This window comes from Apaloderma vittatum, unplaced genomic scaffold (assembly GCF_000703405.1).
Source record: "Apaloderma vittatum isolate BGI_N311 unplaced genomic scaffold, ASM70340v1 scaffold2414, whole genome shotgun sequence".
NCBI lineage: Eukaryota > Metazoa > Chordata > Aves > Trogoniformes > Trogonidae > Apaloderma > Apaloderma vittatum.
Genome location: NW_009711907.1, coordinates 1,785 through 16,634, shown reverse-complemented (window position 1 = coordinate 16,634; position 14,850 = coordinate 1,785). Strand labels below are relative to the sequence as shown.

The window sequence follows — 14,850 nt, the reverse complement described above, 5'->3', positions numbered from 1 at the left end:
ACAATTAAACTAAACCAAAACACAAACACGTAACTCCTCATAACTAGTGGAGGCAAGAGCCTTCTAACCTGACACAGTGTGCTCTGGCCATGCTGCCTACACCAGAGCGATGTAAAGAGAACCTCACCATCCCTCACCAAGGGCTTTTGCATTATCCAAGCTTCTGCAAGAGTCATGCCAAAACCACACTGCCATTACTTCAGCCACGTGAGGAAAAAAAAACACATTTCAAGAAAGAAAATATAGCTCAGGAAGGTATCACTGAAAGGAGACACTTTGTGTTTGAATGGAAGAAATGGTGACGAGTGTTCCAGTCCCAGGCTGAAAAGCACAGGAGCAGGGAGCTGGGAAAACAGTACACACCTTGACACATTAAATAATTTACTAAGAAAAATACAAACATTCGTTGGTGTTCTGTGTGATCAGTAGCTTATGCTTTCAGAGGAAAACAATTCTACTTTATCTTTATTAGAATTAAACTTTAAGGCCTGAATTTACTATACATTATTCATTGTTACATTTTAGATTGGCGGAGAGGTAATCAATCAGGTCATTAGCTCCAAAATGCGTTTAACAGTACCTTTTGCTAATTTTCCATATTAAGAAAACCACAGAAAAACCTGGAGCTGTTAACATCTTTTTATTGTTGGTTAAGAATTAAAAAGCTAGGGCACTGTAATTGTTGTTTTTGGAAAAAAAAAAAGAAGGTAAAAAAAAAAAAATCGCACCTTCCAGCTTTGTCACCCTGGAATATTTTCCTGCTAACGATGCTCCATTAAAAGTTCTCCCTTATTACAATTAGTCTGTTGAGATCATTCTAAAATAATTTCCAGCTACAACGGGGCTTCCTTTTTGCAGGTAGCAACATATGTCAGCTTGGCACAGCTTTCCTTGTTCACGAGCGCAAGACACTTCCTCGTGTTGATAAAGGAAGCTGTCAAAAACATACCGTGGCTGGGTTTGCAATCAGATTCCATAGCACTGGCCAGGGGTAGCATCCCTAGCCAGCAACATTACGCTGAGCTGAAAATTAACCTTTCGGGACTGAGATTTAAGAAATACAGTTCACGTGCTCGCTGTGTCAGAGCAATTCCTGTATTTCACACACGTGGTCTCTCTCTCGCTCTCTCTGCCCTGGCCTGCGGACCGAGGTGGCAACACGCTGACTTTTATTGCTAGTGAACTCAAGCAAGGGGCTGCTCTTTATGAGATACAATGCAAGAACAGGCAAATATGATGGCTGCATCCATTCAGCTGTGGTTTTTTAATGTGTAAAACGCGTACACAAAGTTGAGTGATGTTCAAACTCCTGGCAAGTAGATAACTCACTCCATTAATAACACAAGCATTGCGCATTTTTGAGTCAGGACGCCGCAGCAGTGAATTACTGAGAAAAACAGGGATTCATCCTGTCTGCTTTAACAGAGGGAGATGAATTTCAGAGGGGGTTAATTTTTCTGTTCTCTAAGGTACTGAACATTGAGCAAAGCTAGATATGAGAAACGGGTAGATCGTTAATCCAAGTAACTCTAGCAGCTCTGGTGTATGACATCCTCTTTTCATGGCTTCTTTATTAACTGTTAGAAGACAAAACAAGTTAAGTTGTGTGAGAGCATCGTGTGATTTCTAAATGTGCTCCCGGTAATACAACTAATACTTTATTTTAATTTAATTTTCCTTAAAGTTTCCCTAGCAGTTTCATATTTCTATGCTCCATATTTGCATCTCGTGCTCTCAAATAACTTGCATAGCCAGGAGTTAAATAATACCTTGAAAATCAAAAGTAGAATTATGAGGCTCAATAGATCAGTAGTAAGTACAGTAAACACTTGACAAAAATACAAAGACAACTGGGCTCTGGAACCAGTCCCTTTTTTAACACCTCTAAAGCATCTGTCTAATTAGGTTCATTTTGTGACAAACAAGAATGGGATTAGATCAGCATTACCGTTGTTATAGCGGCCACATGACAGATCTAGATGATTTTATTTGTCAAGCATTTAATCAATTTTTAGTCCTGTCCTGCCCTCTCATTTTCAAAGCTCATGGGAGAATACATGCCTTTCTCATAAGCATGAATCACCAAGTTCACGCACGTGTCAGAGTCAACCTACAGTGAAATCGCCATCTTTATAAATAGTTCAATAGATTTAAAAAAAGGCATTCTCTCTGGGAGAAGGGCAAGATCACAGCCCATTCGTTCTCCTTTTTCCTGGAGGGAAGAGGGGAGAAGTGGAATTCTGTATTACAGATAACAGAGACTTCATTCCTAACAGATTGCCATGTCAGATATTGAAAACATGTTCAGTCAACAACAACTATAAGCCCCTACTTGTTCATGTGACGAATATTTCACTGAAAAATGGAGTGACATCAAAAAGCTAGAAAATAAACGGTTGTTCTCAGCTCTGTTGGTGTTGCAGCTGGTATTCACGCAGGTTTCGATTAATCCATGAGACACTTCTTCAGAGCTTACCCTAGAGGTGTCATTTAAGCAAGAAATCTGGCTCCCGATAACCAAAGAGTTTAAAATCGCCTTCAAACCGCGCATAGAGGCGTCTTATGTCTCTCTTGCTAATGCCTGAAAAATACCGCTCTACTTTCGTTTTGTTGTACACCGTTATGCCTGGTGGAATCGTGGGGTATGATACCAGATGGTCTATGCCGGCTGCTTTCAAGATAAATGGAGCATCCTCCTCCAGGGTTTCGTGGTGCCCGATCACGCTATAGGTGATTTCACAGGGGGCGCAAAGTTCCACATACGTGACCCAATGAATGATGTGGTCACCAAACTGAACATCCAGCCATCGGTGATTGGGGTCACCCAGATAGCGCACAAAATCCTCAAACTGCAGCCCTTTGGTCTCCGTGCGATTCTTTCTGTATTTACGAATTATGCCGGGAGCAATCTCGTGCCGGTACCAAGGTTCAAATCGAGGATTGTGCACAAACTTGTCCTTAAATGCAGAAATGAGTCTTTCAAACGGGTCTCTAACAATAAAAAACTTGAAGTATAAATTCAGTCTAAACAGAGGAAGGGAAAAAAGTAAGAAGCGAATTAATGAAAGTGTTTAGCAAAGTGTTTAAAGTTTGTTTAGCAAAAATGAAATAAAAACTTAAGAAACAAACTGACTGCAGACGCAGCAATATGAATCTTACACTATTGTCACCGTCTATCAATATTATAACCAATAGGACTGGAAACAGAATTTCTATCTTTTTACAATCAGTTTTTGTATACAGCGCAAAGTGGATATAGTTCTTCCTAGTTTTCACATTTTATTCCAACTGGAGGAGCTTAGTTTATCTCAATTCATATAACTAGGAGATGAAAGATGCTGAAAAGATGCTGAAAGCTCTAAGTCAAAGGTATTTTTAACGCCATGTGATTAAGCTCAAGATGCAACATACACAAAGACATGGAAAAGGTGGCTTGGTGCAGGTAAATGCACAGAGGGCATTTTTTACTGGCAGGTGGTTAGACAAATCACTGCTTAAATAAAAAAAAAAAACACCACAAAATTTAGGTATTTTATCTGATGATTTGTCATGCTTTCAGTAATGGCCGAGAACATTATTTTCACGAAACCACGGCTTTCAACAGAATTTCACATTTTGTTGTAATACAACTGAGATGCAATATTTTGTAGTCAGAGATTATTTGTAGCAGTAAATTGAGAACAAAGTTTATTTCAGTAAACAGCTGAGAAAGGAGATCTAGAGCCCAGTCCTCATTGAAGTGACTGGATGGACTGTTTCCAGCTCCAACAGGCGCTTGGACCAATCTTCAGATTCTCCTGACTTACTCCTAACCAGGTAGGTCAGCAAACTAGACCTCTCTCTCTACACCTGAGCTCTCTAATATTTTATTTCAGAGTTCCCAACAGAACTCACGCTATGCATCTCCAGCACAAATTCTGTGATAGGCTAACTGCAACAGCCCAAACCACAATGGTGTTCAATTTCAAATACTCTGGGTATGGCTCATCCCCCAGGTGAACAGTTACTCTCTATGCAGGGCTATTCACAGGGAGGGGAAAAACAGATCCATGGTCTCAAGAACATGGTGACAGTATTTTATCTTGCACACTATCAACACAACCAAGTGACTGTGTTTCCACAGGCACAGCAGCAATAAACGTATTTGTACCACAACAAACCTTGGGCTGAGCTCTGCTCATAGCTGTCACCATGTGAGTAAGGGGTTGATTCTTCGGAATGGCTTAACACACATAAAAACCACGCAAGCACAAGCTTACAAGTGTCCACTGTCATCTTATGTCCTGTTGTCTCCATGCTGCACTCCTTACAGGCATTATATGTGGCACAGGCTCTCAAAGAGGTAAGAGCATACACAGTCGAAAATCTAGCCAAAGTAATTTAGAAGGTTCTACTGCTGAGAAGTATCTTTTCTGCTCTGAGAACCAGAAGCATCAAAACAGGAAGATAAAGTGGTTTAGCTGAATGGACAGGCTGAGGAGCACTAACATTTTAAACCTAGCTAGTCCAAATGGAGTGAGTAAATCTGCCTGCAATCACAATGTTAAGCACAGGCACTGAGATTTACTTACAAGGCATCAGGCTGGACCTTTCAACCAAACCTTCCCTTCTGAAGGTCAGTTATGGATTGACTACAGAAACTCTACATGCAGAGGGAGGTGGGTGGCTCACCTAACCTAATTACCAATTACACTGGTGTCCTCCTTCAGAGCCCGTAGGTAGGTAGTCACAGCAACATCTGCGAGGGTAACAGCATGGTGCCACAATACAAGTGATGGAGCAAAAACACCATTGTCCTAAATTCCAGATGTAGACCCCAACTGTATTCTTGACTGCTCGTAACACCACTGACTCCAAACCCCTCCCACCGTCCTGGGAAGCCACCTCTTACCGCTTTTTAATTTCAGAGTCACTGAAGGAGGACAAGCGTGGAAGCCCATTTTTCTCATGATCATGTACAATATTTTCTGGGATCTCTTCTATGGAGGAAAATGCTCCTATATAAATCAAAAAGAGAGACCAAGTGAATTTTCCAAGAGGGGAAAAAAAGTGAGCACAATAAACCATGTGTGCCTTTGGCTGACAGCTTTTTATCTTTCTCTTTTCTGTATTTTTAGCATTTGTGGTTACTATGTTTAAAACTGTTAAATGATGAGAGATTCTGACTGTGAAGCTGAAAACCAGTAAAATTCTTTAGGATATGTGACATCAAGGTCCCAGACCAAATGGCCTCAAAACTGTCAGAAAAGCACATTATGTAAATTTCAGCAGCAATTATGTCTAAGCCTATAACTTCCCACCTCAGTGTCCCCATTCCACACGCACAAACAGAGGAAGACTTTTGAGGATTAACTCCAAAAAAGGAACCAGCTTTTTGGCTGAGTTTCTACCACCAACAAAAAATAAATGCTGTGGGCTGCTTTTGGAAGTGCTTCAACAGAAAAGCACTTTGCTGTCAGGATCCATGAAGTTCTTTTCATGACTGTGCTGTGCTGAGACAAAAATTCCAATCATACAATACGACACAGATTAAAAAGCACTAAAATTAACAATAGAAAGCCTCCAGATACTCATTTCACATAAGCTGACATGAAAAAGAACATCACTGAATTCTGATGCATTTATTTTAAAATCCTGATCCTAGAAGTTTTTATGACCTTGAGAAAGTGGGCCCCTTGGGCTTTAGCAGTAAGCCTTCACACAACATCATTTCAGAGTACCAACCTGCAGCAAGAACAGGGGGATATACAAAAGAAGCTCTTTAGGTGAAAGCCTCTACAGCCTTCCAAAACTGCACTGAATAATCCATACAACTCAGCTTCTATTTTTTTCTTTTTTTTTTCTATTTTGTTTTTTGGTGATGGTATATTTTGTTATTTTCTAATAATCTACTTTAACACTCTGAGTCAATTACATGTGAACAGCAGACGTCAGATTTCTACAAGCTGACAGAAACTGAAACCTTGCATTCATCCAGAGCAGAGATTCAGTATGAGCGGTAGCAGAGTTAGCTTCCCCACAGCTCCACAACTGCATTTTTTGATCCTGAATCTCCAAATACCTCTTAGGTATTTTGATGTAGGTATTCCCCCTCAAGTACCAGTCCTGCCTGCTGAAGCTACCCAAGTTGGAGAGTTAGGGCAACTGCAGCAGTAGTCTTCAGCAGCAGATACTAGTATACTGGCAGCTTGAGGCAGAAGAGACCAGTGTTCATGCAGATCCAATTTTTTATCATTATCCAATATACCAGCACTTGGTAGCTCAAGAGGAAAGGTTCCTTCCTGGTAAGACAAGAGTTATCCTCCACTCAACGCAGCCAAAACATCTCCGCCTGTCCCGAGCTATTCTTCACATGTTATCTCTTAAATTCTGGTAACAGTAAGTACTTCTAATGCACTCGATACTTTCTTTATATAAATTAGTGCTACCCCTCTTAAGATAACTGAACTACCTACCACACGCACATGGGTACTCTTTTATGACTCAAATCACATTTGAGCCAGGTAATAACAAGGTAATAACAATATTTTCTTTAAAAGAGATGTTTTGAAAGGACCAGAAGCAACTGTAAAGAACAAAAAGCTGAAATTAAGTAGCAGTGTACAGAAAAGCAGAAAGAATCCATTTTTGTGTTGTCCCAATTCTGTTCTTTCCTCCTCCTCAAAGAAACCCACACACCCACAGCAGAGTAGATACCATTTAAAACGATCAAGACTTTTTTCCACTGAGTGTTGCCCACTTTTGGCGTCTGACAAAACAGGATCTTGTGCTTGTCACACACAAATATTCGGTCCAAGACGAATTTGGAAACTGCAGTGTGAGAGAGATTTCTCAATGCAGTGTCTCTGCAGACATTCCTGAGAAGCTCAAGTCTTTCCATATGAACCAGGGGCTGGTGGATCGGATTTCCAGAAAAAGCCTTTCCAGTTGTCTTTATGAAACACAGAGGGGAAAGAAAAAACAAAAGTGCAAGGATTTAGTTTTCAGATAAAATTCTAAAGTATAAAAATCCCCAAATTGTGCATCCTAGTGGCTCCCAGAATCACAATTAAGAGATTGCTATGTATTAACTAAAGGAGTAGCACACAGCCATCTTCCTGTGCTGCTGCTGTACACGTTGGTTTGACTCTTAAGTCATTATGTAGTAGTAGACAGTAGTAAAAGCTTTTCCATATAACAATCTAAGTCCACTGCAGAGCAGCAGGGTCTTATCTATGTGAATAAAATACTACTTGACCAAACACTGGAACTCTCACAAGGCTTGAACAGCCACTAAGAAAGCTTCTGCGGGGTTGGGACAGGTATTTCAAGAGAAATTCAGCTTTAATATCTCAGGAGATGGGGCTCAGGGATGTTGGCCCATCTGACTGGGAAAGAAGAATTTAGGATTGTTTTGTAGTGCTTGTAGGCACTCAGCGCTTCCATCTATCCAAGCTGTAACAAAATTAGGTGGACAAAAATTCACATAATGAACATCAGCTTTTCCTGTGGCAAGTAAGAGAAATAAGCAGGATTCATCTCCCCAAAAATGGATTAACTGTTTGACAAACCTTTTTTTCTGAGACTAAGACAAAAACCACAACCATGTCTGCTTCACGATTAGTGGGGAAAGAGGAAAAAAGGAGCTTGTTCAATTAACAGGTGATGGGAAATTTTAAACTTCTACTGACAAACCTTCTCCGTTCCACTAACCGATTTATGTAGCTGGCAATCCCCAATATCAGTACAGACTAAGGGATGTACTGACTGAGAGCAGTCCTGCAGAGGACTTGGGAGTACTGATGAATGAAAAGCTGGACTTGATCCAGCAATGTGTGCTCACAGCCCAGAAGGCCAATCACATCCTGGGCTGCATCAAAAGCAGCGTGGCCAGCAGGTCAAGAGGGGATTCTGCCCCTCTGCTCTGCTCTGGTCACACCTCACCTGTAGTACTGTGTCCAGCTCTGGGGCCCTCAACACAAGAAGGATGTGGACCTGTTGGAGCAGGTCCAGAAGAGGACACAAAAACAGTCAGAGGGACGGAGGACCTCTCCTATGAAGAAAGGCTGAGAGAATTGGAGTTGTTCAGCCTGGAGAAAAGAAGGTTCCAGGGTGACCTTATTGCAGCCTTCCTATACTTAAATGGGGCTTATAAGAAAGACAGAGAGAGACTTCGTATCACGGCATGTAGTGACAGGACAAGGGGCAACAGTTTCAGACTAAGAGAGAGTAGATTTACCTTAAATATTAGGAAAAAATTATTTTCTGTGAGGGTAGTGAGGCACTGGCACAGGTTGCCCAGAGAAGCTGTGGCTGTCCCCTCCCTGGAAGTGTTCAAGGCCAGGCTGGATGGGGCTTGGAGCAACCTGGTCTGGTGGGACTGTGATTCTAGGCACAGTGACCAAGCTACACACAAAAAAGGTATGATTTTACTTCTTCTCCAAATCCTTCATGATGAAAAAAATCTCACTCTACTTTTTTTGTTTGCTACTCTTCTCCAGTATCCCCTGATCAGAATCTGAACAGCCTGACAGATTGTTTATCTGTCAAAACAATTCCTTTTGCATGCAACCAAGACTAACGTTATTGTTCTGCACTTCATGCTATCAGGAATTCAAGAGGGAATAGTTTTAGATCCAGAAACCTTATTATCCTCTTCCATACAAGTAAAGGGAGATATTAAAACTCACGAAACAGACCTGCTTGCCTTCCACCAAAGTGTTTCTCCCAAGTACTTTGAGGATAACTTAAGTTTCTTGGTTTTTTTTTAACATACAAACCCAAAGGGTTATGTTTATACAGAAACCTATTTTCCATGCTGCATCACAGAAATACTCTCAACATGACTTATGTAACCAATGGGGAAAAAGAAGGCCATAGCCTACTGTGCAACTAGTCTCAAATTTACATCTGCATAAAGGACTTTCAGAGTTGCCTTGTAAATTAGCAAGCGCTGCATTTGTCCTGCCTTAGTGCTGAAAGCACAGAACTATGCATCTGAAGGATCAACTGGTACTGAATACCATTGTGTTCATGTTCTACTTTGGAAAAACGCCGAGAAGCACAAAGAGCACAAAAACATGGAAAACAAATGAAGGCCGAGAAAAAGAATCAGAGAGACTGACTGGTACTGAATACCATTGTGTTCATGTTCTACTTTGGAAAAACGCCGAGAAGCACAAAGAGCACAAAACAAATGAAGGCCGAGAAAAAGAATCGGAGAGACTGGGCAGAGAACTAAGAGAATAGACAAGACACGGGTTTCCTCTCAAGAACCACAAACCTGATGGCTACAGCAAGGCAGAACACAAGTAATCCAAAAGTGGGCCATTGCATTAAAAAGGCTAGCAAAAATTATTGTCCTGACTTGATAAAGGAATACTGTAACGATTTGCTCCTTGAAATGGAAACATATGAAGTTGAATGACTCAGATGAAACAAGACAGCAGGTTACTGCAACTAGCTTTGTGAAGCTAAAATGAACTCTGTTGGCTCTACCTAAATAGAACAGCCTGAATAAATAATTCCTGTCTAGCAATTCCTTTTAACAACAGGAAGCCCCTACTTAATATCTTATTTTGCCCCACTCTTTAATACACGTAACCCTTAACTCAGTAGTATGCACCTGGAATTCTTTGGGCCAATGCTTTTCTTCTGGCACGTGTACCTCCTCCACTTTTGTCACAGCTGTCAGTACCAATGGCTCCTGCTTGGCACCATAGCCTAACGAAGGAAGAGAGATAACAGCATTACAGAAGGTGGGGGGAAGGCAACTATTTCTGCTTTATAACTAACACAACTGAACGTTAGTTTCAGTATGAAGCTTACAAACCATTAGGAATCGTCTCCATGTGGGCAAGTACGAGACAGGACATGGGACAGACTATGAATATTTTAAAGGATGTAGTCCATGGGAATTTTGGATGCAACTTCAGTTGAGTTTTATCAAAGAAACATGGCCAGTATCTTTTATTTTGGTCTTTTTCAAACTGTGCAGAGAGACACGGAAATTATAAATCCAAATATCACGACTGGCAGACAATTGAGCATTATTATATGAACTTGAGAGTAGGAGATAAACTTCCCAAAGCATGTAGAAATAAAAAACTTCACCTGTCAGGTTTCTCCCTCCTCTCATATTAGTAGATAGGTTTCTCCTGTTGTAAACTTTTAGACCTTACCAAAAGAAGTGTGTCATTAAGGATCACCTTTTATTTCTTTGGTGCTCTAAGTGAACATGTCTAACCAGCAATAAATACAAGATCCCCCCTTTTTTACTAGACCAACGGCCTTCCTTAGAGACTCCCACAAGGAAAGAAAAGCTGATACTCTTGTTCTTTTTTAATGACTTTAGGGCAGCTAATAGTTAGAGATCAGATTAAAGTATGTAAGGGAAGAACACTTTGCACCATTTGCAATTGTTATGCTGCAGGTCAACTGAAAAATAACACAAGGTGGTAGCTTTACATGGTGCAGAAAGATCAAAAATTAGTAGCAGATTTCCCTAACAATAAAGCAAAAAGGACACGATTCCTCCCTGAAAATTTATTTCACTACACACTGGACTACTCCTTTCATGTAGTTTCCTCTATGAATAATCTCTCTTTGCATTCATAGTGGCTTACTGTTTTACAGTCAAGAAAATATGTGCACTGTCGATGTCCTTTATTTAAAGGAGTACTCTGCCTACACTGCATTTTAACAGAGGGCAACACACAGAAAAGCAAATTAAAGCTGAAAACAACGTAAGCCTCCAAGCCATCAATTACAGTAAATATTGTTGCGCACAGACTTACTTCACAGTATCCTTTTGTAAAATCAAAGCAATCTGGCTCAGTGGAAGAGCAGTTAAAGTATCTTTCATTATTACTGAGTAAAACCATGGCTGCAGATGCTACTAGAGATAATGGACAGAAACTTGCTCCTTCTCTTCAAGAAGTTCCTGTTGCTCAAGCATCCAAGACATCATTAAAAGGCTTTACAAGAGAACATTGATTCATTGAGCATCTGCTGTTTTGGTTCTAGCTGCTAAGTAGACACATCCAAACAAGAAAAATTTCTGACAAGCCATATTTTATTAAGTCTAGAAGAGTGCCTCCAGGATTTGCCATCCTGTTCAGACTTTCTCCAAAGTTCTGACCGTACATTCAAATTATGCCGCTTCATCAATCCCAGTGCAAACACCAGCTTCCCCAAAACATACATACACCTGAACACAGTCATGCCTTTGCAGGACTGGAGATTAAAGAATTCATACAATCTTCTGCTCAAAAATTTTTAAAAAGGAAGGAAGATTCAGCATAGACAAAAAAAAATAAATTGGTGAGTCAAGTTAATAAAAAGCAAGTAAACCCAAATAATGTACTCCAATATTTTTTTTTAAATCTACATTTTAATCCTCCTGACAAATTCTGATGGAAAAAAACACTCAAAAGTAAACCTGAGCTGGGAAACAAGAGTTGGCATAGAATGAAATAGTGGAAGATTTAACTCCCTAACATAAGACCAGCTTATTTGCAGCTGTATTAGTGCTCAAAAACAGCTGGGACCAAGGAAAGCTATGTTAGCCTTCAGATCTCATCTCTATAGACTTGCTGAATAAATCTCCACACAGAGTTATGCTATTTGAAAATGTACACACTACCAAGTCACTGAAACAAATGGCACAGTGATGTCAGCCCTTCAGAAGTTACTCACTTTTTGCATATCTTAAGACACAGAAATACGGATCTCTTGGAACTGTAAGTCATGTCATCACTTCCACCCTAAACTTCCCGTAGGACGGCTTTGGAACAGCAGCAACTCAGCAGACAGAAAACTGTAACGTGCTGTGTGGTGTCATCAAATGGCTTAAATTCCCCATCAGCTTAATACCATCTGGGCTACTTAAGCTAAGCAAAAGCCTATAAGCTGTTTGTCAGTCAAACAGCAGAGGATAAAACTGAACGCAAGAAGCAGGGCAGAGGTGGCTAGGCTAAGTGTACCACAGATGACATGAAACTTTCCCTAAGTTTTATATAATGCTGCAGTCACAGGATGGGGAGTCACAAGAGGGCAGAAACCGGTATCATGTGACAGAACTCTAATTCCTTGTGAATCTGTCTTTAAACAGGCAAATGTGCTCTGTTATTGTGCATTTGACTTCTACTCCTAGTAGATCAAGATACTGAAACAGTGTATTTAAGAAATAGACTTCAGAAGACAAGACTGCCAAACATGATCCCTTTGGTGATTTGCTCTTAATCACCAAAAAAAAAAATTCCTTGTGAATCTGTCTTTAAACAGGCAAATGTGCTCTGTTATTGTGCATTTGACTTCTACTCCTAGTAGATCAAGATACTGAAACAGTGTATTTAAGAAATAGACTTCAGAAGACAAGACTGCTAAACATGATCCCCTCTACTCTTAATCACCAAAAAAAAAAGAAAATAAATGACATAATGTTAGTTTGGCACACTTATACCAAGCAAAGCAGAAACTGAGTATCAGCACTGCCACTTCTAGAAATTAATTGCTCTGTTCTCAGTCCTCCTGAAGAAGTGGTAACATGCTGAGAACTAGTCTGCACATAAAGAGCAGTTGTGTGAAGCACCATTCAATTCTCTGTTTCACATCAGACATTAAAGCTGAACTTACCATCAGGGTCTTTAAAAGTCAGTGTGATAAACTTGCTAGCAACCATGAACATGAATATCACCCAAAAGCATGCAGCTAGCAGCAGCCACTGGTGGTGCATGTTGTCAGACGTGAGCCATATAAAGCTGTTGCTTCCTGTTTGAAAGAGGAAAGATTGACACAATTATTTTTGTTCCTGTTCAGAAAAATACTTTCCACAACCAAAATGGCAAAACTCTAATATGTATGAGTCCACATATACATGTATCTGCAGTAGTAGATTTCACTTCTTGCTTTTTGTCCTTTCAGATGGGTTTTTAACCAATGTTAATGCTGAGGCAATGTAACCATGGGCTGCTATCCACGGGAGGCTTTACTCCTCCTTCCTCCCCATGTCCTTGTCCCCTTCTTGTACAGGCAACAGCACTGACTACTTCAGGAGAAAGATCAGCAACACTTCCATTTTTTTTTTAACTATAGATTATTTTTCGATTTAACTTCGCAAGATGGCTCACTGTAGGAAAGGAAGGGAGAATGGAGAAAGCTCCCCTCTCGGTGGTAGCTAGTCAGCAGATCAACCAAGCTGTAACATGAACAGTATTCTCAGGGATAACTAAGTCAGCGTATGACATGTAACACAGACTCCTGGTCTGCTCAGCCTGCACAAATTACAGGCTGGGAGCTACCAAGTGAGAACACTACGCTAAACCTGACAAAATGTTTCAATATATTAAAGTCTCTTTTTATCTTGTCACTTTTACAGCCTGTAAAGTACCAACCATAAGTTTTGGAAGACTTTTTTTATTTTCATGATTCTAAGCCCTAACCACATCGACAGTAAAAGGGTTTTCTTGCAGCACGCTTTCTACACAGACACGTGAATGAATTGCCAGGGAGTAAAAGAGATGCCCTCATTCCCAGCTAAGATTTTAAAATCATGCTAGGCAAATTTTGTATTAAGTGTTTCAGTCATGTTCCAATATTCCACCTTCTTCATTCCCTCAAAGGTTAAATAACAGAAGTGAGCCTGGTTTTGACGTTTCTGTATGTCCACCTGCAACATCAGTATTACTGCTATAGGTGCTGATCGCTTTTCCAACTCGCTTTTGCCTTCCAGCAAAGCAATGTTTCCAGGAAGGGTTCTCACTGTAGCTGACAAAAGTGAAACGTCTTCAGGGTATGCTGAAAGCCTGTGCAGGCAGATGAGTAGTTCACAACAGATTTGGGACCCTAAGGATGTATGCCAAATGGGTGAGAGGAGGAAAGAACAGATAATCTCCAATTAAGAAAGCAGAATTCATAATTTTTAGCTTGGATGGCAGCGCTCAGGCCTATTTTTATTTTCTCAGCACAATATGTTTTAGTGTAGCTTTGGGGAGTTCCTTTTTTCTTTTATGATTTCCCTTTTAAGTACCTCTCCTAAAAACCTTGTGCTTAGGTAAAAAGATGCATCCATTGCCTTTTGGACAATTGCAGGTGCTATGATCTTCATGAAGACAACGTCTGTCATCTCCCATCTTCTGCTGCAATTCTCTAGCTCCCAACTGAGCACACAGTGTCTGATCCACATTATTCTTCAACATCAAAAACTGTTGGCCAGGAAGGGTAAATAATAAGTCAGGAATTCTAGAGCACTGACCTCTTTCCAACTAAGTAGTTCAAAAGTTTTCCTCATCCCACCATTGCACTAGCACAAAACTTGTCCTGAGATTCATGCTGAAAATCACGAGCTCTCAAAGGCCCTCATTTCTCAATCTGCCACAACATCCACTGTCTCCCATTTAGTGGACTGAAATTTATGCTTTCAGATATTTTTAAAATTTCCCTACTCTCACAAACGAGAGAAATGCAAAATAGAGGTCAGGACACAAAACACAGCAATGACATTTTTACATTTTGGGTAGCGCTGCTAAAAACATGAGAACCCTTCAATGTTCAAAATGTAATTTAAGCTGTCTTCAGGACAGCAGACTGATAGAAGCTTGCAGAGAACATTCTGCAGGAGGAAAAACTCTTTGTAACCATCAGCCGCAGGCTTTTCAGAGATGTGACAAATGGCCTGGACCAAACCTTTGCTCTACACAGAGGATGGTTGAAATGGCCTCCAACATTCGCAGCATCCCTGCCAGCAGGCCCGCATTTATAATGGTGACGAATGCATACCATTCAGTCAGGTTTACTGATCTATATCCCCTTATGTAATTTATGTAATTTATGTATTGGATTTGTAAGAAGTTGTGCCAACTGACATCGGAA

At 40.4% G+C, this 14,850-nt stretch overlaps 1 protein-coding gene across 1 annotated transcript; it reads right to left on the bottom strand.

Moving 5' to 3' along the window:
* Positions 1–1,562: 1,562 nt before the first annotated feature.
* On the bottom strand, positions 1,563–12,745 carry CHST10 (carbohydrate sulfotransferase 10). Its single transcript, XM_009867775.1, has 5 exons — positions 12,616–12,745; positions 9,605–9,702; positions 6,697–6,931; positions 4,892–4,997; positions 1,563–3,024 (listed from the first exon to the last, which is right to left on the bottom strand). The coding sequence occupies exons 1-5, from the start codon at positions 12,713–12,715 to the stop codon at positions 2,487–2,489; spliced, it is 1,077 nt and encodes a 358-aa protein (XP_009866077.1). The 5' UTR covers positions 12,716–12,745; the 3' UTR covers positions 1,563–2,486.
* Positions 12,746–14,850: the final 2,105 nt, after the last annotated feature.

Excerpts from the sequence above, each read along its gene's own strand:
- CHST10 (XM_009867775.1), bottom strand. The coding sequence starts at position 12,715 with ATGCACCACCAGTGGCTGCTGCTAGCTGCATGCTTTTGGGTGATATTC. Across the intron at positions 4,998-6,696 it reads AGTCTTGATCGTTTTAAATG|GAGCATTTTCCTCCATAGAA; the intron begins GTATCTACTCTG and ends TGATTTATATAG. Across the intron at positions 3,025-4,891 it reads GACTCTGAAATTAAAAAGCG|ACTGAATTTATACTTCAAGT; the intron begins GTAAGAGGTGGC and ends TCCTCTGTTTAG.